At 39.8% G+C, this 24,210-nt stretch overlaps 1 protein-coding gene across 3 annotated transcripts in view; it reads left to right on the top strand.

The window, feature by feature from the left end:
• Positions 1 to 23,462, top strand: part of SCUBE2 (signal peptide, CUB domain and EGF like domain containing 2) — a 79,780-nt gene extending 56,318 nt beyond the window's left edge. For all 3 annotated transcript variants that reach the window (XM_036764342.1, XM_036764343.1, XM_036764344.1), the window contains 6 exons: positions 3,913 to 4,092; positions 9,706 to 9,867; positions 13,634 to 13,831; positions 15,251 to 15,403; positions 16,427 to 16,506; positions 22,070 to 23,462. In XM_036764342.1, coding sequence (XP_036620237.1) covers positions 3,913 to 4,092; positions 9,706 to 9,867; positions 13,634 to 13,831; positions 15,251 to 15,403; positions 16,427 to 16,506; positions 22,070 to 22,222 — 926 coding nt within the window. In that variant the 3' untranslated portion in view covers positions 22,223 to 23,462. The remainder of the gene's footprint in view (positions 1 to 3,912; positions 4,093 to 9,705; positions 9,868 to 13,633; positions 13,832 to 15,250; positions 15,404 to 16,426; positions 16,507 to 22,069) is intronic.
• Positions 23,463 to 24,210: the final 748 nt, after the last annotated feature.

Here is a 24,210-nt window from a genome sequence, read left to right as displayed (position 1 = left end):
GGAGAATGGCAGAGTAAGGGAATGCCAGCTAGAGGGATGTACCTGGCAGGAAGCTTGCAGCCAGCCATTTGGGCTCCGGAAGTAGCCCGTGACTACAAAATTGATGAGGTAGCACAGATGCAACCAGCTTCACTTGATCAGATTGACAGAGAGGACAAAAGGGCAAGTGGCACTTCTCTGTGTCTTGGTACCACAAGAACGCAAACTATATTGGAACAAATCAGAAATACCAAGGTGACACCTTCAAGGAATGCTTCCCGGCACAGAGTTATAAACAAAAAAGCAGACAAACTACGATTGGGCATGAAATGACTTGAGGAATTTAATGTTTTTATTATATGCCAGTACCACATCACAAAACTGAAAACAGATCTTAGCAATTCTAGGCAAGGGCTCCGTGCTGCTTTTTGTCAATAGTTCCCTGAGCTCCAAATTACACAGCAGTGTGTTATGGATCACCATAGGGAAATTAGAAGAAATAACTTCATTCCTAAATCCAGATTAGATGAAATAAGAGGGAATTGAGGAGCTAGTTAAATCTGGAGAGGAAAAAACGGAGGCACCTGAAGGCAATAAAAATACGCTTAAATTCCAGAAATGCCACAGATGATAAAAATACTTCCAGTATCTTGAATGATTTTGAAGAGGAAATTGGCATATTTAGAAAAGAATTTTGAAAAGCTCTTTTTGAGCTTGATAACATAAATCCAGCTGAGACCAACTATACCAAACAGAAGAATTTTTAAAAATTGGATGTTTTAGACAGCTCGCATTTATATAATGGTTTCCGGTTTGCCAAGCATTTTACAGTCGTTACCTAATTTGAGCCTCACCACAAACCTGTGAAATAGGTGCTGTCATACACATTGTTCTCTTTTGGTACTTCTACTTGTTAGGACCATAGATCCAGAGCTGCAAGGGACCTCTACATCTGTGATTCTCCGTCCTGTCTCCTTGATGGGTGTCCGACAGGAATCTCAATGTGTCCCAACAGAGCTCCTTACCTTTCCCTCCGAACCCATCCTTCCCTTCTGAACTTCCCTGGTTCTGTCAAGGGCACCCCCATCTTTCCAGTCACCTAGGCCTGCAGCTTTGTAGTCATCTTTGACTTACTCTCCATCATCCCACACATCCAGGCAGTTGCCAAGTCTGTTGATTCTGTCTCCATGGTGTCTCTCATGTCCATCTCCCAGAGCTACCACCTATGTTCAGGCTTTCATTGCCTTTCACCTGGGCTATTCTAATAGCCTCTCTGGGCTTGGGCTTGACTCGGTCTGGCAGCCTGTTAATTCAGGTTTAATGTTGGTACTAAATGGGAATTCACAAGTCATTGAAGAAACAGAACAAACAAAAGCTGCTTCACTTTGCCCTAATGGAGCAAAAAGCTATGCAACAAGAATAGAATGACACTTAGCTCTGGGTACACGAGGCCCCCACAGAAGCAGAACTGGTCAGAAGGGTAGCGTGTGATGACAATTTTGTCTGAAGGATGCAGACCCCACTTGTGTGGGCTTTTTTGTGCTCTTAGATATCTAGCAAATCACTATAGCCAGGGGTTGTCGGAAGCTTGAAAGGCACAGTTTGAGCCTTACTCCATGTTGTGGGGCAGAATGGGGGGGCACACTGCTAGATGTCATCCTAACATGATCTTCTAGTTATCTTCTACTTCCAGTCCCTCCATCCTCCACCCATGTGCCAAAGTGATATTCCTAAAGCACAAGCCTGACCACATCATGCCCCTGCTCAAGAGAATCCAGTGGGCCTTGCTATCTCTAAAATCAGGTACAAACTCCTCTCTTGTACATTCCAAGACCTTTACAGTCCGACTTTGGCCTAGCTTTGCAGACTTATCATTATACATTATTCACTTTCACACATTCTAGGGTCTAGCCAAACTGACTCACTTGCCGTTCTTCACACATGACATTTCCTCCCCTGTCTCCATGCTTTTGCACAGTCCCTCCTCCATACCTCTCTAAATATGAGGTGGAAGCTTATGAGGCTTCTGGTAGTTGCTGGGTTGCTTTAATGATGCCGATAGGCCAACTACAGATGCTGTCTTGGAGCTCTCTCTGCTGGCCTGCTGCTCATCACCTTCCCTCCTCCTTTAGTGGTTAGCTTTCTTTTGAAATGCCTTTGGGGAAACCTTTCAAAGAAACAGCCTCTACATGCTCAGACCAAAAGAGGCTCTTTGCTCTCACCCAGGGGACTCATTCTGACTCAAGATTTCCTTGAAAGGCTGCTAGGGATGGCCCAGATTTGGGTGTATGGATATTTTTTGCCAAGCTGACAACAATCTGATTGATTGCTGTATTGAACGTACTCTACAATGCATCTAAATCGGATAAATTTTGAGTCCAACACACGTTTCATGCTTTCTTGACTCTGCTTTTGTTTATACCTTTTTCCGTGTCTTGAAAGTTCTTCCCCTTCATCTCCGCTTTTTGATATCTTGCCCATCTTCCAGGCCTAGCTCAGATTTCTAGCATTAGCAAAGCCTTCCTTGATTGCCCGTAATTAAAGGATTTCTCCTTCCTACCTTTTGATAGCACTCTATAGTCATGTGCTTAACTATAGTCTAGAGCCTCTATCCTCTATGTCTGAGCCCATTCCTTATCTCTGCTAACTACATCCTAAGTTTCTAGAGGGTTGTAGCCCTTATTTATTTGTGTATTTCCTCTGTGCTGTACCATGTTATAATTGAACACCATGTTATAATTAACATATTTTGTCCTTAGTAAAGGTTTGTTAAATAGAATCTTCTTGAAGGCCAAGCATAAGAAAATCTTACAGTAGTAATTTCATAGGACCAAAGATTTAGGGCTGGAAGGGACATTAGAGGCCATTGAACTCAACCCTCTCATTTTACAGACGAGGAAGATGAAGCCGAGAAATTCAGTGACTTGCCCAGGGGCCACATAGCCAATAACTGAGGCAGGATTTGAACTCAGATCTTCCTGACTCCAAATTTAGCACTCTATGTCCACTGCATTGTTTCCTTTGGGTTAATATCAGCGTAGTGCAGACAATATGACAGTGGGAGATGGTTTCCAAATGGCTGTGAATTTTTAATAGTGGTTAGGAGTTAACCTAACTCACTTGTAGTCTATATGAGATGGTTACCCCCTCAGCCTGCTACATGACTTATTAACATATCCTTCTCATCATCCAGAGTTCTAGGATAATCCAGGAATATGTTTGGATTTTTCCTAGTTAATTATTAAAATTGCAATATCTCTCAGTAATTAATCAGCTGACTCATAGCCCTGACCCATATTTAGTATTATTACTTAGATGAATAGCTTTTATTTAATCAATTGGAGAAACCTCTTTTCCCAATTAGTAGTTGCTCAAATCTCTCTATATTTCAAAATTCTTAATCTCTGAGGCTTAAATATTAAAGTTACTGGCTATACAATTTATTCACATGGTAACCAATAATAACACAGACATGAATTATTACAGCATTTAAGCTGTGAGAAAAATCACAACCAAAGTCACCTTTGACCCTGTCTACCATTCATGACTTCTCACTTATATAACACAGTCCTACCATTCAGTTACCTTAAGATACCCAGAAAATTTCTTAAGAATTCCCTTCATCCAAGAAAAAAAAGTCTTTTTCATCTTCTCTCTGTACTTACCCAGTCAGTCTCCATCCATGATAGTCAGTGCTACAGTGGAGTCTGTAAACTGCTAGTTGGTCCCAGAGTCTTTATAGAATGCCAGCTAATTACTGATCCTTCAGCATTCTAAAGCCTCTTAGAAGCACACTGCGGTATCTATGGTCTCTGTGGGAAAACCTAGTGGCATAGATGGTGCCAATTGCTTAATGCCTTCACTTGTAGGACAATAAATACTTGCTTTCCTAGGTTAGACTGGGTTTACCTGATACATGTTGGTTTCTTTCAGGTCAATGCCTTCCTGGTGAATATTCTTCAAATGGCTTCTCCCCATGCCACCCCTGCCCCCTGGGCACATACCAGCCTGAAGGCGGCCGTACTTCCTGCTTCCCTTGTGCAGGGAGTTGGAGGGGAGAACTCACTACCAAACATCCTGGTGCGACCACTTTCCAGGACTGCGAGGCCAAAGGTAAAATTAGATAGAAGTACTTAGCATCTGGTAGCGTTATAAAAGAGAATGTCTGTTAAGACGTTGTCATTTTATTATCACCAGCAAAAATAAATTAAACACCCATAGTCAGTGTTTGTATAGCCCTGGAACACATAAACTGGAGCTTATCTGGTTTAGGTTAGGCACTGTAATGGTCTTTAAGAAGCTTCTAGTCTCACAGTGATGGCTAGGTAGATTGAAGCCAAGGAGGACAGCCATCAAAGTATTTATTTAATAGTATGTTAATAATAATAATCCAGATTTATGTGACATTTTATTGTAAGAAAATACTGTATGGATATTCTCTTATTTTATCTTGATAGTAGCCTTGTTGGGCTGCACAAGTACAGCGCCTCCACTTTACCGATGAACAAACCCAGGCTGATCTCATACATAGAGAGCCCAGACTCAAACTATGTCTTTGGATTCCCAAGGCCATTGTTTTCACCAGGACAAATGATGAAGAATCAATAATATATTAAAACAGATAATAACATTTGCACTCTATCCTTCATAGGGTAATTCAACAAATCCAAATTCAACAAATACTTTTAAGCACCCACTGTGTTGCCTATTCAGAATACAAAATGAGTCTTTTCTCTCGAAGAGATCACAATCTATTGGGAGGGAATAAAACATGGATACAAACATTATGACACTAGATAGAGTAAAATAAGTGCAAAACAGAGGACCAGGAAAGTGCTATGAGAGCTTTGAAGGGGCCATAAGGAAAAAGCACTTTATAAATAGTAAAGCACTAGACAAATGTGAATTCTTGTTGTTACCTAATGAGTCTGGATCTCTCTGGGTCAGTCTGCCTTAGCGTATTCACTAACCTGTGTTAAAACTAGTTCTGCCATTAGATGAATCCAGTCTTTCCCCAATTGTTCTGTGCTAGTATCTAAGTCAACATTTTTTAGCCACCATGTGATAGGACACTAAGAATCATCTTGACTGCTCTCCCTTGTCATCAGAGCCATAACTAGCGATTCTGGCACCTTGGGCAAGCATAGTTGAGGGGAGACTGAGGAATACATATCCCCCTGGGGGAGAGAGAATTGTGAAACTCTCCCTTTAGGGGGAAAATAGATCCTGGAACCCTATCTGCGGTCAGGAGGAGACCTTAATGGATATCACAAGCTCATTTAGGATAGCTGACTTCAGGCAACCAAATATGGCAGGGCCAGGCTGGGACAAGTTTAGCTGGGGAGCAGCTATGGAGGGTGGAGAGGGAGTCCAAGTGCTGCTAGCACCCTTGACATTTTAGTAGCATGTGGAAAAGCCCTGGCTACCCCTCCCTCATTATAGCTCTATTTGTCGCCTATGCTATGCTGGGCCAGGTTTTATTTTCACAGAAACAACCTTGTTTAAAATTCCATCGTAGAAATCCCACTGAAGCATGTAACTGTCAGAACTCCAAAAAGATGTGCCCATTCCTTGCACCATGGCACCCTCCAGGTGCAAATACCCAGAGCACTCCACTGTGGGGACTTTGCAGCATTTCTTATGTCCTAAGTAGAAGGAATCCTTCTTCAAGTTCTAAAATCAGGGTTTTCCTTTGACCCACCCACTGAGTTCTCTGTTCTTTTCTGCTCATCTTTGCTGGCCTAGAGTACTTCTTGGACACTGTTCCACAGAACTCTTATCACTTACCCATGAAACACTGAGCTTTGGAAGGGAATAGGTGATCAGCACACCAGCCTGTTCTATCCCCAGATCGTTTCTTCATATTGCACAAAATTTAGAGTTGGAAGGCACCCCATGTCCATCATTCCAACCATGCTCCAAAGGAATCAATATTACAGTGTATCCAACAAGTGGTCAACCTGCCTCAGCTTGAAGACAGGAGCCTATTGCTTCTTGAGGCAGCTTTTCCATTTTTGGACAACTAATTTTTTTTAAATAATATTTTATTTTTTCCCAATTACATGTAAAGACAATTTTTAACATTCATTTAAAAAAATTTTGAGTTCCAAATTCTCTCCCTTCTTCTCCCCCCTCCCATCTGCCTGAGAGGGTAAGCAGTTTGATATAGATTATACATGTGCAATCAAGCCCAACACATTTGGACAACTAATTCATAGGAAGTTTTTCTGACGGCCAGGTCCAAATTTGCCTCTCTGAAACTTCCACTCATTGCTCCTGGTTCTATCCTCTGAATCAAAACCAAACAAACTGAGTCTCTCTTCTACCTAAAGACCCTGCAGATACTTGAAGATAACTTTTATGTCCCCCCTGAGTCTTTTACAGGCTAAACATCCTTAGTACCTTCAACTGATCCTCCTGTGACTTGGATTCAAGGCATTTTGCTTTCTTGGTTACCCTCCTCTGGGTGCTCTCCAGTTATTATTGTCCTGCTTAAATTGTGACATCCAGAACTAAGCACACTACTCCCGATGTAGTCTGACCAGGTACCGAGGAATCGCTGCCTCCTCATTTCTGAAGGAGATAGCCTCTTTCACGCAGCCCACGATCCCTTTAGCTTTTGGCTGCTGTATAACATTGCTGGCGTGTTTTTAGGTTACAGTTCATCCAAACTCCCAGATCTTCTTTAGACAAACTGCTGTCTAGCCGTGCCTCTCCCATCTGATACCGGTGAAGTTTATTTGAACTCAGGTGTGAGAAAAAGTGTACATTTATACCTATAAAATGTCACATACTAGATTCAATTCAGTGCTGTAGCTCATCAAGATCTTTTTGTATTTTGACTCTATCCCCCAGGGTATATTGGCTAGCCACCCCAGTTTTCCTAGATGTTTTTATCTAGACATTTAATGGACCCACCATCACTATATCAATAAAAAGTTAAACAGAACTGCGTCAAGCACGGATCCCTGAGACATTCCACTGGAAATCACCAAGTTGACATTTAGCCATTAAGGACTAATCCTTGTTGGGCCATTCAGTCAGTGCCAATTCCATTTAATTGTATTGTCATCTGGTCTACATCTTTCCATCTTATCAACAAGAATAGTGGGAAATAGTGTATCAAATGCTTTGTTAAAATCTAGGTAAACTATACTTTATGGCGTTCTTCTGATCGTCTAGTTTAGGAACTGTGCCGAAAAAGGAACGAGGATGAATTTGGCATGTCTCTTTCTTGATGAAACCGTGCTGGCTCTTTGTAATTGCTTATACTTTCTTTGCCAGATATCCCCTAACCATCTCTTTAATGGTACATTCTAGAATTTTCTCAAGAATCAAGGTCAAACTGACTCGCCTATATTGGGTATCATTTGCCATTTTTTAGTCCAGTGGTACCTTTCCCATTTTCTATAATATTTTCAAAAATCACGGATAATGGCTCAAAAATCACATCAACCAGTTTTATTTTCTGGACCCGAGGAAATAGTTCATCTGGCTTAGGTGATCTGAATTAATCTGTGACCATTAGAAGCTTCTTACTGTTGTTTCCTTGCTTCTATTGGGCATCAGCTTTCTTTTAGCCATTTTTGTTTTGTCATTTCTGGTGCAAAGACCTTTTTTTTTTCCCTTGGCAGAGAAAACAGAAGCAGGATATCCTCCCACCAGCTCTGCTCTCTGCCGTCAGTTGTCATCTTCCCATTCACTCCATGGGAGTTCTTATTCCTCCTTTGATTCTCCTGCTTCTCCCAATATTCTTTCAAACAACAACAACCAACCTAGTAAGTCTGTTGGTTGCCCTTAGTTTCCCTCACCACATCCAACTTATTCTGAGCTTTAGCACACCTGAAGCTATCTTTACATTCTTCAATTTATAATCTTTTGCTTTCTTCTATGCATATTTTAAAAATCTAAGTTGGCTGGTAAATTCTCCATGCATGTACATAGTCTCCGCAAACTTCCTTCCATGATTATCAATTGATATCAATTAGTCAGACTTAATTAGTTTGTAGTAAGGGGTATTTTACTAGAGTGGTATAGTTTTGAGGTCCTCTAAAATTCATGAGATCCTCTGACCAAGCTAGGGGGCAGAGAAGGAGACCAAGGTTGAGGTGGAGGTACTTCTCTTTCCTCCCTCAAATGATTCCTTCTCAATGGCTTGGGTATCCCTCCTCTCCACTAGCAGACACTCAGATTTCTTGGTTTTAAAATGGATTATCATTTTATAGAGGATTCACAGTGTGACCAAGTTTCCTCAAATCAGTCAGTCCAAATTTACTTCCTGTATGGTGTTGCTCCAGTTTATCTAATGATCCAAATTGATCAAGGACTTCCTTGTACTTAAACTAAAGCCCATAACTGATTCAATAGAAAAGTGTTCTCCCTTGATTAAAAGTATCATGGTATAGCATCTTATCACTTATTTAAGTGGAGTGGGATAATTGCTTTGGCTGGCCCATCCATCCTCTTTCTTTTGAATATGATATACACATATATGGTGTGTGTGTGTGTGTATATATATACATATACATATATATATATATATATGTATATTGCTGTTACTATGTACAGTGATTCCCTGGTTTTGCTCACTTCACTTTGTGTCACTCCCTTGAAGTCTTCCTAGGTTTTTCTGAAACCATCCCCTCAATCATTTCTCCTAGCACAATAGTATTCCATTATAATCATATAAGATATACCTTTCCAGAGCCAGATTCCAATCATGTTTCATCCTACTAAGTCTCAATGATAACTCTGGGATCAAATTTGCTTAGGACTTCTAGTTCCTCTTGTTTGTTGCCTAAACATTGGACATTTCTGCATAGATATTTGAGGCCATGGATTTTATGAGGTTACTTTCTTGGATTTTTTGTCTCCTGTGAACCTTGGTATTTCAACCCCTTGTCTTTAATTGTATCTGTTCTCAATGATATTTAGCTTAATGGATTTGCATAGCCAATGCTGTTTTCCAAGATTTTTAAAGGGTATAGTGAGATAACATATTTGGAAATGATTTTTAGACTATAAAGCAGTAAATAAATATTAGCTTTTTTTCTTGTTAGCATTCCCCCAGATAAAGGGGAAGAGGATGGGGAGGTCGATGTTCTCTGATGTGACTCTCTACTAATGACATAAAGGGAATTTCTGCATTGGACATGGGGTTGAAAAAATGCGCTCCAAAGTTCCTTCCAACTCTGAACTTTTTCATGATTCTATGACTTATGTGTTTTTTTCTTGCAATTTCTATCATCCCTACTTAGAATTCTCTTCCCATTCCTCTCTACAAACACGTATCATACTTCCTTCAAAACTTTAATTGCAGATTACACTTTTCAGAAAGTCTTCCATTCCCAGTACCATCTGATCACTTCATTAAAACCCCCCATTCCTTCAGTAACTTAAATACGAGATTTTTTTTTACTGTATTAGTTGAATTAGTTTGTGTGTTGTATTTAAGGATATTGTTGCTTTGTCATATACCTTCCATTAAACTGAACTCTTTGAGGGCATAGGTTATGACTTTTATTTCCTTTGTATCTCCTTATAGTGCCTTGTATTGTGCTGTGCATAGAATAAGCATTAAAGTAAATGTTACTGACTGATCAGCCTCAATTACATAAATTAATATTATTTTACTGATGTCCTAATAATTTATTGAATGATCTCTGAAAGCTTTCTGGCTCAGTTTTGTGTTTTTAAAAACTAAATGATTATTTCCCTCTCCTGCAGTTCAGTGTTCACCCGGACATTTCTACAACACTACAACTCACCGGTGTATTCGGTGCCCAGCAGGAACATACCAACCTGAATTTGGAAAAAATTACTGTGTTTCCTGTCCGGGAAATACCACCACTGACTTTGATGGCTCCACAAATGTAACCCAGTGTAAAAGTAGGTTGTTCCCTAATGCTTTCCCCTACCAATTAAAATGTTGCTTTCTCTTGTTGGGGGGTGAGGAGGGACAAGAGACGGAAAGGAGGAGAGAGATGATTTCTTCACTTTGATTCCTGTTTGACTCCTGACTCTGTGTGTGCCTTATTACATACCTTATCCCAAAGTGACTGCCTGTCACATTCTTTTGCTCTGGTTCCCAGTTATCTTCTCTGGATCTCCCTTTTGAATTTTGCTTCTGCCACTACTGATTCTAACCACTACTACCATCAATGGATTTCCCCAATATGATTGAGCATCCCAAAAGATTCTGCTCTCCATTTGTCCACAAGGCCCTTGGAGTCATTATAGGGTAGTATGACTGTAGTGCCACTCATATTTGGACCATCATATTTAATAGTTATAACTACTTTTTACAATTCTGTCTGAGTGGGAGTAAACAATGGTCCTGATGCTATGGAAAAATGACCATAGCAATAATAATTATAATGATAGGCTACCCAAGATGATTGATGAGATCAGTTGTTCCCCATTGCCCCATTTAGAAGAGCTTAGTCTGTACATTCCTTTTATGGGATCACATGAGGTTCAGGTTTCTTAAATAGGTAGTCATAAGCAAAAGTCTCTAAGTATATACTAATTTGTTTCATGTAATCCATAAATTTTCCGGATAATGAAGAAATTGAGTTCACTATGCTGTTTAGTTTTTTGGTTCCATTATCTCTGTGGAAGTTGATGAAGATTTTATTTCTGGAGAATAACTCCAGAAATAAATAGCGTTAACTCAGTAACTCATAAAACTATAAAAAGTTTTGTTTTTATTCTATTTCTTGATATCAGTGGAAGGACATTAAGAAATTATATGGAGGAAAAGCTGTCTAAGCATGAAAGGAGCCTTGGACATGGTTCTACTTTAGTTCTAGGTATCATTATGGTAGCAGGTGAGGAGATCACAGGATCTCAGAGCTAGAGGGGACCTGATAGTCCATCTTGTCCAACGAGAACCTGACTGAGAAAACCTATGATGGGTAGTCCCCAACAAGATGTCGTCAGTTTTGAAACCTCTAATGGAAAGTAAGGAGTTTCCCTTTAAGGTGGCTTGTTTCACTCTGGATAATTCTTATTGTTTAGAAATTTTTTCTTATAGCCAGACCAATTTAGCTCCTCTGCAACTTTTATCCTCTTAACACTAGTTCTGATCTTTGGGGTAAGGAGGATGACTCTAATCTCTCTTCCCCATGATAAAATTCTAAATACTTGAAAGGTTCTATCATATCTTTTTAAAGCTTTTCTTCAGACTATATATTTCTGTTTTCTTCAACTGGCCCTCAGAAAACTTTCTAGTCATCTAATAATTCTGGTCACCCTCTTTTAGAGACACATGATCTTACCTATACGTTATGCCTAAAACTCTTTGACCTAATAATACCACTACATGGCACATTCCCCCAAAAGGTCAAAGACATAGGGAAACAATCTCTATGTCTTTGTACAAAAATATATATACCAAAATATTCACAGAAACACTTTTTATTCTACTGAAGACCTGGAAACAAAGTAGATCCCCATCATTTAGAAAATGTCTAAACAAATGGTAGCATGTGAATATAATGCGATATTATGCTGTAAGAAATGACTAAAAAGAAAGATTCAGAGAAACATAGAAAGACTTGTATGAACTGATGCAGAATGAAACGATTAGAACCAGGAGTACAATTTTTGTATAAATTGCGATTATGATAACATAAAGGAAAACAATGTGGAAAGAACTCTTATCACTGCAGTGACCAGTCATGACTCCAAAGACTGATGAGGAAGCATGCTTCCCACCCATTGGCAGAGAGGTGATGGATTAGCTTGACTAAAGTGTGGCTTTGTTTGGCTTGACTATACTGGTCACAAGGGAACATTTTTATCTTGGGTAGGGAGAGAGTTCTGGGGGAAGTACATGGATAGAGTGATAGTGATATAAGAAAAGAAAAAAAGTTCAATGAAACATTTTAAAAATTATACAAGAGAACAGGAAGTTCAGAAAGAGATACAGATGGCAATTTTGTAACTTTAGTGTTCAATTTAACATATACATTCTAAACTATAATGGAAGTTTGCTTTCATGTGTAATCCACTTTTTCTGATCTTTTTGTATGTTCAAATGTTCATGTCTGTTGTTTAAATTCATAATTGAAAAGAAAATATATGATGCACAAAACACGTCACAGTAGTCCAGGTGTGGTCCAAACCAGAATGGAACATAGCAGACTATAACCTTGTTCTGGACACAGTGATTCTGTTAAAGGGATTTAGGATTAGCAAAAAAAAAAAATTAGCTTTTTTTGGGTGACAGCTTTATGCTGTTGGCTCATATTGAATTTGTAGTCCACTGAAGATTTTCATTGCAGGTACTGTTGACCAGTCATATCTTATGTTCTTGAAATTGATTTTTTGAACTCTAGCGGAGAAGTTTATACTTAATTCTATTAAATTGCATCTTACTCAGTTCATCCCATGATTTGAGACATTCTGGATGTTTTCTGGATTTGGATTATTCTATCTCTCTAAGCTTCATGTCACCTACAGATTTGACAAGGATGTCATTTGTCTTTTCATCTAAGTCAGGGATAAAAATGTTCAGCCTCACAGGGTCAAGGACGTAAACATGGTATTGTCTACTAGAGGCCTCCTTCCAAGTTGATGTTAATTTGTAACATGGCTACTCTTTGGGTCTAGACATTCATCTAATTCCGTATCCACTTAACTCTATCACCAAAGCTATCCATAAGCAACAAGTGAAAGACTTTGTCAAACGCCTTGTTAAAAACTAAGTATAACATTGATTGGGGAATGACTAAACAAATTGTAGTTCCTCAACGTAACATAATGCAACATTGTTACTGCAACAGAAGAAATAACAGATACAAAGGCTTCAGAGAAGCATAGGAAGACTCATCTGAATGGATGCAGACTAAAATAAATAAAACTAGGAAAACTATACACGATGCTTACAACAATGAAACTGAATGCTTTATAATTACGATGACCATGTTTGGCCTAGAAAGGAGAATTGAGAAAAGGCACCCCATTCCCTTCATTGCAGAGATAAGATTCTTTTGGTATAGAATGTTGCATATATTGTCTTAGAGTCAATATGTTGGTTGGTTTTGCCGAAGTACTTTCCCTCTCTTTATATCTTTTTTTGAGAAGGCTTGCTGGGTTGAATGGGTTTGGAAATATTTGGAAATGAATATGCTGTAGAAACAGTCATCAGTAATTTTTTAAAAGAAGAAAACCAAGTATATTTTCACTACATTTCTCTTATCGACCCATCTAGTTACTCTGTTAAAAAGAAAAGGAGCTTAGTCTGGTATGATCTTTTCTTGACGAAATTGTACTGACTTCTTGGTGATTGCTGCTTCCCTTGAAACCTTGAAACCATTCCCAAAATAATCTGCCAATAATTCTTTACCAATAACTAAAGTCAAACTCTGGTCTGTAGGTTATAGACTTATTCTTTCCTTTTTTTTTTTTTTTTGAAAATTGTGACATTTATCTTTCTCCAGTTCTGTAGCTTTTCTCCTGAAGAAGAACATTACTTCTCCCAGATCTTTACAAGATCACTGATAGCAACTCAGAAATCATGCCTACCATTTCTTTGAAATCCTTGAGGGCAGGCAGAGACCGATCCTCTCTTTAGTGATCTTGTGCACAATCTGCTGACCAGTTTTGATTAGATATTCCTTTCCAGCTAAAACTTGTTTTCCTTTAACAGACAGACGTTGTGGAGGGGAACTAGGAGAGTTCACTGGGTATATTGAATCTCCAAACTACCCTGGAAATTATCCAGCCAACACTGAATGTACTTGGACCATCAATCCTCCTCCCAAGCGCCGCATTTTGATTGTGGTTCCTGAGATATTTTTGCCTATAGAGGATGAATGTGGAGACTACCTGGTGATGCGAAAAACCTGTAAGTCTCAGCCTCTTGTGTTCCCCGTCCCTTCCCATGCCAAACAGGAAGCCTCACTTTGCGGAGGCCTGGTATGATCCCTGGAAACTCTGTTTTGTCTTTGTCTAGCAGGCTGGAGAATTTCACCTTTGGTCTTGGGATTTCTTCAGGTCATAAGATATGTAGAGCACTCTCCTAAAAAAATCTTCCCATGCAGAGTCACTTAGATATACACAACAGCTTGTGTTGTACTGGAAGTTAGAGCATATTCTCCAAGTACATGATGATTCAGGCAGTCAGTCAACAAGCATTTTTTAAGCTCTACCCCTAACCCACTGTGAGGGCATAAAGAAAGGAAAAAAAAAGTTCCTACCCTCGAGGAGCTCACATTATAATGAGGAGACAACATGTAAATAAGTAGGTGCATTCAAGATATACACAGAGAAGCTGGAAAGTAATTTCACTGGGTAAGACACTTGTTTGTTGTTCGGTTGCTTTCAGTCATGTCCGACTCTTCATGACCTTATTTTGGGTTTTCTTAGATAAGACGTTGGAGTGGTTTACTTTTCCTTCTCCAGATAGATAAGGAAATTGAGGAAAACAGGACTAAGTGACTTGCCCAAGGTCACACAGCCAGTAAGTGTCTGAGGCTAGATTTGAACTCGGGTCTTCCTGACTCCAGGCTTGGATCTCTGTGCACTAGCTGCCACCAGAGGCAACAGGAAGCTGTTGGAGCTCATTAAGCAGAAGTATTTCATGGGCGGACAAGTGCTTTAGAAAAGTCACTTTGGCAGTTAAGTGAAGGATGGATTGGGGTGGGGAGAGACTTGAGGCAAAGAGACCAACCAGAAGGCTATTGTAACAGTCCAGGAAAGAGGTGATGAGGGCAGCTGCCTCACTCTAACACAGAGCACAGGAGGCTGAAAGATAGACAGACAGATAGATAGGTAGGTGGATGGATGTCTGGATGTCCCCTGACACCAGCATTATATCACTGACGCAGCGATTTTCCCCAAAGATCAGAGAAGTTGATGGGCTTGGAGCTGTGTCCAAGAGGACAACGGTAACAATCCATAAATACTGACCAAAGCATTTGTGTGTCTGTACATAGATTATGACTAATAGAAAATTCACTCTTGAAATTTGAGACTACTCAGTGCAAGAGTACATAAAAGGTGATGTGGCTGCTGCTAAAATGTCCAGCCTCTAGTTCTTTTGTTTTCAATCTTTGGTAAGAGAGGGAGGTGCCACAATTTCTAGCTTTAATTTTGGTTTTGCTGCATTTCCAGGACTGCCTAGAGGTGTGATGATTCAATTGGGCATGAAGATTTCCTCAACTTAATGAGTTTTCCTTGTTTCATGAGTTTTTGAAAAGGCAAATATATTTGTTGTCTGCTCAATAAAGAGATTTTGATCTCTAGCATACATTTCCTTTGGCAGCTTCCTCCAACTCTGTGACAACCTATGAAACCTGCCAAACATATGAACGTCCAATAGCTTTCACCTCCAGATCAAAGAAGTTGTGGATTCAGTTTAAATCTAATGAAGGGAACAGTGCCAAAGGATTCCAGGTCCCTTATGTAACATATGATGGTAAGGGGCTCAAATCTGATCCTCTTTTGACTCCACTGCTCAATACGAAATGTTTTCATATTTTTAGCAGAAGTGATTTCTGAGGCAGCTTCTACTGAGCACAAATGTTTCAGAAAAGCTGTAAGAAAAGGAGAGAAAATGTGAAGAAACAGGTGCTCTGAGGACTCTGAGTATGGGAATGGAAAGAGGTTTTAGATTGTAAATTCAGTAAAAATTTATTCTCTGGAACCCCCAATAAATGTGTTGGATAGCTGAGTTTTCCTTGAAGCTGAGCATTTACCCTTTTAATCTGGTCATCTATTCTTAGAATCAGAAAAAATATCTTGGAAACCATTTGGGTTAAGTACCAAATTTTTTTTTTAATTTAAACCATTATGGATAGAAACTTTTCCACAATATTTTACACACTTCTATGCTTTCTTAAACAGAAGATTAAAAACATATCATAACCTTTTCTTGATTACTCAAAGATTTTGGTTGTCAATATGAATTATTGTCTTCTGTAATATTACAGTGATGCCTCTGGGCTAGCTTGAAGTATATTGGGGGTTTTGCCCCATGCAAAATTACTCCATATTATTGTTATTTTAAAGCTCTTTTGCCTGCTTTTAAAATTTTTTTTGGTCTATTTGCTGGTGATGTTGGTGTGGTGGAAATAAAGTCTATGGACTGCAACACACTAAGACCACGACATAGATTGTTAGAGCGAGGAGGGACTTTGTGGGTCATTTGACTTAATCTCTCCCTTTATAGTGAGGCCCAGTGTGGGGGAAGTGATGTGTTAGGCTGGGACTGCCGCTTCCCCTCATTCCCGAGTTAGTCAGTAAGCTTTTTATATATGATGTTGTGCTATGGCATGCTACCTCTGCAAGACTGTACTTCCCAAAGCCTGTTGGTGATGGGATCCATCATTCTGATAAGAGGCAGAGTACTTGTATTGAAGGTACTTAAAAGAGAAGAATTCTAATTTTGAAACTTCTAAGCCACAAGAAAAGCAAAAATAGTATCATTTGTTCCCAACAGAGGATTACCAGGAGCTCATTGAAGACATAGTCCGAGATGGCAGGTTATATGCATCTGAAAATCATCAGGAAATCCTTAAGGTTAGTGTTCTGGGTTAAATCTTTTCACAATGAACATAACTAGGTAATTTACAAAGCTACGCAGTTTTCGAGATGGAAGGGCTCTTAGATACCATCTCATCCAGACCCAAATACCCACAAGAATTGTTTTGCATACCTGACAGGTTCCAGCCAGCCTCGGGTCAGACTTCCAGTGGAGGTCAGGAGGGGAGGGAAGAACTTCCTCACCTCCCAAGGCTGTCGAGTCTATTTCAGGTGATTCTGATTGTTGAGAAGTTTTCCCTGATTCCAAGCCTAAATTGGCCTCTTTGCAACTTCTGCAGGTTGATCCCGGTTCTGCCTTCTGGCTAAGCCGAACAAGCAGCCTAAGCTTCTTCCATATGGGATTCCTTCAAATACTTGAAAATCCACTCTTGGGTCCTCCCTTAAATCCTCTTCCTCTGACTCCCAGTATTCTCCTTGAATTTAGCTTGATCATGAGGTCCTTTACTACCTTGACTGGCCTTCTCTGGATGATCCCCAGCTTATCAATGTCCTTCCTAAACATAGGGCCCAGAGCTGAGCAGAACTCTTCCTGTGTGGTTTTGCCAAGGACTAGTACAGTCTGATTATTACCATCTTAGCCCTCCAACATTGACTCTCTTACTTCAACTTAAGATTACATTAACTTTTTAATCTTCCTGTTACACTGCTGACTTATACTGAGCTTGTAGTTCACTAAAATCCCTAGATGTATTTGTATGAACTGCTGTCTAGTCATACTGCTCCCATACTGATAGAGATGATTTTTTGAACCCAGGTATGATTTTACATTAGTTTTTAATAAATATAATTTTAATAAATTTGTTAAAATCTTTTAAAACCCAGATTCTTTCATCCAACTAGGAGCTATCACTCTTTATTTTGTGTCATCTGCAAATCAGATACAGATACCACCTGTGGCTTCATCCAAATTATTGATAAATATTAAAATCCAGGACCATCTACAGATCCTGGGGCTGTCCCCTAGAGACCTCCTTTCAAGCTGACATCAAACCGAGTGATTGTTCTTTGAGTCTAACTGTTTAACTAGTTCCAATTCTATTTAACTATATTATTGTCTTATCCATATCTCTCCATCTTTTCTACAAACGTAAGAGATTATCAAGTACTTTGCCAAAATCTCAGTAAACCATACCTCCAACTTTCCACTGTTCTACCGGTTGAATAAGGGAAATGATATTAGTCTGTCATGAATCTATTCTGGATGAAGCTCAACTGGCTCTTTTTGATCATCAATGCTTTTTCTAGATTTTTACTAACCCACTCCTCTAATAACATGTTGTATAAATTTGCCAGGGTCTGGAGTTAAGCTCAGCAGCTTATAGGTGCTTCCGTCTTCCTTTTTACGAATACCAGGACGTTTGCCTTTCTCTAGTCATGTGGTAACGCTCCCATTCTTTACAGTAATTCAGAGATCGCTGATAGTGTCCAGATTGGATTCAGTGCCTTTGGGGAGCCTGACCTCTAATGAGAGGGGTCAAATTCCTTTCTTTATACTTTATGGCTAATTAAACCTCCTTCTAGCACCTCAGAAAAAATATGTAAAGTTCACATTTTGGCCCATGTCTAGGGTCTCCTTAAAGAGGAGAGTAGAAGACTACTCAATTTACAATGTAAATCAAGTATGGGGTAGGCCTTTATTTCCTGCACATGAAAGAAATATTTAATGCAAAAGGATCTTGCATGCATGAATTAACATAAATACATAAAACAGGATACAGCAACATAATTATTGGAACATGAAACAGCTTGCAAGACTACTGAATAAGGATTGTTTCACCTCGCCTCACTTTTTTCTGTCCAAACAACTCCAGGCCCACATCTTCTGACAGGCCATGCCAGGGCTTGGGCCAGCCTCTTGTCAGTAGGGATCCTCTCTGGTGCAGAAACTCCCCTTGCTACCCATCAGCTCCAGTGATGGACCCAGGCTTTCCAGCTTCTTAAACCCGTAAGGTTGCTGTCAAGACTTGACCATGTCCATCTCAAGATCATTATTTGGTCACCTGTGGTCAGACTAAGAAACAGGGCACAGGAGGCAGCCAGATGCTCAGATTCTAGGTCTGTCTCCTTATTCTAGCCACCAAGGGAGGTTGCAGTGGGCCTGGAGGAAGGGATACCAACTCTCCTCTGCACCCCTCCAGTGAGACCCTGGGAAGGCAGTCACACCACAGCAGCTAGGAAAGAGAAAGAGACAGCTGAGTGTAGGTCACTCCCTCTTAAAGGTCCACTGAGTCATTGGCCTTTACTGCTCAGTGGCCAGGAAGGGCATTGTTTCCTCATCTCTGAAGCACTCTTTAGTGTGAGGGGCTTTGGGTCACCCCCAAAGCAACCAGTCACCAAGAGAGGAGAATCAGGAAGAACAACTTCACACATGCCCTGAGAAATGAATCTGGCTTTTAAAAATGCTTTTTTCTTGGCCTTTGCTTCACTCAGAAGCTGCGGTTCATTCTGACCTTTAAAACTGCCAACACTGTTCTTGCAGTGTGTCATCACATCTTTGTGTTTGTCTTCCATTTACCTGCTTTTGTTTTCTTTTCTTCAAATATTTTCACAGAGAATGTACTTTTTTCCTTCTAATATGAATGGTTTTTCTTTGTCTTCAAAATTTCATTCTTGAGAACTTCCCCACCCTCCTGGGTTGACTTCCTCTGTAAAATTTTAATTAGGATAGCATGGATTGTCTTTTTTCTAAACCCTTTGAAATCTGCTCTACCCCATTACGGGGAACATATCAGACTCTGCTCCCCTGTACCTCTCCTATCACAAATTCTGTGACTTGGTGGCTGTAGTCCCTTTCCCCTCCAAGACTCTCATCATTTTCTCCTCCACAGTTAGTTTTTCCTTATTGAGGAGTACAGATTCCAGAATAGAATTTCCCCTTGTTGGTTCCTACCTTTGTTGAAGGATGAAATCATAGTTAAGGAAAGTCAAGGAATTATTAGTTCTGTTTCTAACAGAGTGAAAGATCCCAAAGATGTACAGATAATTGAAACCCCACAGAACAGCTGTATCATGCCTCCCTGCCAACTTTGTGATATCTTTCCCAAACTCCTTGTCTATCTCCTCTTGCTGTCCAGTGTGATCTGTAGTATATCCAATGACCATAGCAAACCTGTTGATCTTCACTCAGATGGTCTCTACCATACTGCCTCTCTCTAAGTCCTGAATTTCTTTAAATTTTTATTATAGTCTTATTAATATACAATACTTCTCTACTACCACTTTTACCTACCTTGTTCCTTTTTTCAAACTCTTTAAAATTTTGTTTTAACAGAATGTTGATGTTTTTATAGTAATAATAATTGACATTTATATGGTATTTTGAGGTTTACAAAATGCTTTATTTATATTGCTTCATTTAATCTTCAGAACAACCCTTTGAAATAGGTGGTATCATTATGTCCTTTATACAGATGAGGAAACTAGGGCTGAGATAGATGAAGTGACTTGCCTCGAGTAGCACAGCTAGGAAGTGTCTTAGGTGGGATATAAACTCAGACATACTTGACTCCAGGTTCAACACTATCCACTATGCAACGTTGCCTTTCTCTTTGTATGTCGCTGTTATTCCCATTCACTCTTCCTTCTTCTTGCCCCCATAGAACTCTCTTTTGTAACAAAAAGTACAGTTTTGCCTTATTCCAAACTTAGAGTACACCTTTTCTCCATTGAAAGAAGGAAAACATGCCTGTGAAGTCAGAATTGGTCATATCTACATTGATCAGCATTCCAGTGTCTTTTATCTTGATATTTTCAATAAGATAATTTCCTTCTAGTGCCATATGCCAGGCGTAGGTCATATCCCACCAAGGTGTTGGTATCATTGAGGTCAAATTTGCTTCCTTGCATTAAAATCTCTAGTTCACTTTGCTTGTTATTCATACTTTGTGCATTTGTGAAAAGGTATCTGAGGGTATGAATTTTGCTACTGGCTCCTTTCTTGGATTTTGTATCCTGTGAATTTTTGAGTAGCTTTACTATTATTTTCCTAACTTTTGTTGCTACTCTCTGAATTTTAGTCCTGTGGATATACATAAGCTTTTTCTCCTTTTTAATTTAGTCTTTTTTTTTTTATCAAATTGGCAAAATCCCAGGAAAGGCACTTATTCTAATTCTTGTTGCGTGTTCTTCATCCCTGCCGAGGGCCTAGCATTGCTGCATTTTCATTTGTCATATAGAATCCCATTTTAAGACACCCCATCACAGTAAGAGCTATTGACTTCCCAAATATTCCTTTTTCTTATGAAGCCTGGCAGCAGTGACAGCTCCATGAAAACATTGCTTGTGCTTCTTAGATCTTCTCTTTCTTTCTTGAGTATGATTGTTAGTAATCTTTTTCAGTTCCTTCCCGCAGTATTACTTGTGCCTGTGGGAATCACCTGAAGTTGGTACTAGTTATCTGGTGTGACCAGTGTGGGATATTCTCTGTCACGTCCCCACTATATCCCCCAGAAAGACAGCAGACGTCACTCTTACTGTTATCAGGTCAATAAATAGCCACCTCACTGCCTACCCCTCAGCAATATGTCACCAGCCAATAACACTGGACTCTTTTTCCTCTGGTTCTCGCTAGATGATCCCTCACCTTCTGACATCTCTGAATCCACATCATTATTCCTAGGAGGAGAAGCAGCTGCTTCCTTTTGGAGGATTTCGTTCACCCTTCTTTGTGTAGTAACTGTCACATTTTTCTAAGTCTTCAGTGATCTTTCTTCTTATCTGTCACAACTTGCTTACCATTCCAGAGCAACAAGAAGTAGCTGTGTCACTTTAACATGAAATGTTTGGGAACCCTTGACTTCTTCACATGCTCTTCATAAAGTTTGAGTCGTTTGAAACAATTCACCATAAACAGCAACAATCATTCTCCAATAGTGTGTTGCTCCATTGTGTTATGGTACGGAGGTGACATACTAGGTTCTCAAAAATGATGGCCATGGAATCCAAGCTCTGATGGGTCTGACCAGCCCACACAGACTGGGAAAGGGCTCAGTAACAGTCTGTATGATTCTCATCCCAAGACCAGTCTCACTATGGAGATTAGCCACCAGTGATGAATTCTTTCAACCCTTGCAGCACATGAGGATCATCCATGGAAGCGTAGCAGAATCAGGATCAACGTTGGTGGAGGGAGGGACCACACTGATAAGATCTTAGATTTTTGAAGTATTGAAACCTAATAATAGTTTGCTTTTATACATTTGACAAAATCCTTTCCTTATAACAACCTCTTCAGGTAGATAGTGTTCTTGTCTCCATTTGTATGTGAAACTGAGGCTTGTGGAGTTTTAATGACTTCTTAAGGGTTACAGAGGTAGTAAATGTCAGAGTTGAGACTGAAGCCCAGATCTTATAACTCCAAATATAGTATTCTCCCCATTATGTTACATCATCTTTGCCTCCACAGCAAAACTGGAAACATTCAGAAAGCCCAGTCTTGACAATCATCTGCTGTATCTAGAGGAAAAAAAACATATAAGAAAGAAACTAGGTTCAATGAAGTGATTGCAGAGTCCACTGACCAAAATTTTGTTCTTTTTAGGATAAGAAATTAATCAAGGCTCTATTTGATGTCCTGGCACATCCGCAAAACTACTTCAAGTACACAGCACAAGAGTCCAGAGAGATGTTTCCAAGATCATTCATCCGATTACTACGATCCAAAGTGTCCAGGTTTTTGAGGCCTTACAAATGACTCTTTCCTCATTTCACCAGCTACAAATGCTCAGCCATGCCTCAGCCTACGGGGTTTTCAAGGACAGAGCTGTGTCTGCCACTTGCATGCCAGTGGAGGGACAGGCATGGTACCCAGTATTAATGACTCTTTAGAGTTTAATTTTTATAGATAATACAAATATTTTGATAAGCTGAGTTGTATTTTTTCTTCCAAGAGATCTTGTATGCAGTTGTGTCCTGTCATCGGCTGTAGCAGACAATGCCATCAGGTTTAGGCAGAGAGAGGCTTTCAGAGGGAACCATGTCTGTGACCAACAGAGCTTCCTCACTGCTGCAAGTAGTGACATGGAATAGGAAGGACTAAGGAGTAGCTTCCCTGAGCCATGTTTCAGTCCCTTCACCGCATAGAGCTAATCTGTCATTCATACTTCTCATTCCCACAGTTAGAAACTGCCTATGGGACCTCCCAATGATACCAGTGGTGAATTAGAGGTGAATTTCCTTATCCAAAACTGGTCTGGTTCTGTTTGGGCAGCTAAGCCATGTCATGTTTTTCTTACTGGGGATATGGAGACAGATCCCACCCCTTCAGAGTTAGGAGCAAACGACCTCCAGCACTGGGCTTCAGGCAATGATTCTCCAGGAGAACTGGAAGAGCCATGTTTGGGGCAATGAGTTCCATTTTATGTGACCTCAGCGCCAGGTACTAGAGTTCTGAAAGAATATAATAAAGAATGTTTGAAGTGGAGAGAATTAAAATAAAATGATGAAAAAAATTTCTATACAAATGTAATGATTGCCTTCTGATATTTTTACCTATATAGTACATTAATGCTTTATTGTTCAAACACTGAGGAGGGGCATAGTATCATCATGTCTTGTGCCATTTCTATTTATTTTCCAAAAACCAGTCCATTGGTCATCCTACTGAATTTTCAACCTCCGGTTAGCCATTTATGGCCCCATGGAATCCCAGTCTCTAAATCAGAGGATTCCTGTCTTGTTCATCATCTTTCTAACTCACTCAACATTTGTTTTCCCAAATGATAAACTGCCTCCAATACATTTGCCACCTCTTACTTGTATTGTCTGGTGACCACATAGGGACATTCTTTATAGCATTCTTTCCATAATGTATTGCATGACCGACCACAAGATTCTGGCTTTGCTTTTTGTTGTGAACCAACTTTCTGATGTGTCCATCATCACATCACCCTGTGGAAATAAGCTTTTTTGTAATGGAAAGAGCAGTGGATTTGGAAGAGCTAGATTCAAGTTCATGCTCTGGCATTTACTAGCTGTGTGACTTCAGAGAAGTCTTCACCTCTCTTAGCTTTAGTCCCACGATTTGTAAAATTGGGATGATGAGCCTTGGATTCCTTTTATTGTTGTTATGAGGAAAATGCTTTATAAACCATAAATGTGCAGTATTATTATCTCAATCACCATTGCATGGATAGGTCTGGAACTGTTCCAGGCTGTTCTACATTGTCATCATACACTAAATGCCCCGGGGAAAATTCTGGTGAGATATATAATTGGCACGGTACAGATCCAATCTTAATGAAGACTGTTGGCACCAATAGCAGCTTAAACTACCATGTGGTACTTACTGGAACTAGTAGGATGACCCATATTATTTATAGAAAATTTGATCCATGGAATAGTCTGTGAAAGCCTTGTGGCCTCAAATGTTCTCTGATCTGTGTATCAGTGAAAACTCTATCCATGCATGCAGCTTTTTCATACCTTCTAATCCTGTGTATTTCTTATAAGTTCTTTCCGTATATTCCTCTGAGAGAATGCCCCCACTGTCCCGAAGGCCTTCCTCTGGCTCTTTTTATAGATGCCACTTCAGCACTCGGGGTATCTGTGTTTGTTATCCTCCAGCCTTGTTCCATGACAAGCCCACTTGTCTCAGATTTCTGAATGAGGTCCAGTCATTATGGATAATGTGATAATTAAGGCCTATGTCCATCAAGGTTCCATTGCCCTTTGAGTCACCTG

Source organism: Trichosurus vulpecula, chromosome 6 (assembly GCF_011100635.1).
Source record: "Trichosurus vulpecula isolate mTriVul1 chromosome 6, mTriVul1.pri, whole genome shotgun sequence".
Lineage (NCBI taxonomy): Eukaryota > Metazoa > Chordata > Mammalia > Diprotodontia > Phalangeridae > Trichosurus > Trichosurus vulpecula.
The sequence above is the reverse complement of the archived record's forward strand: the minus strand, read 5'-3'. Positions and strand labels throughout refer to the sequence as shown.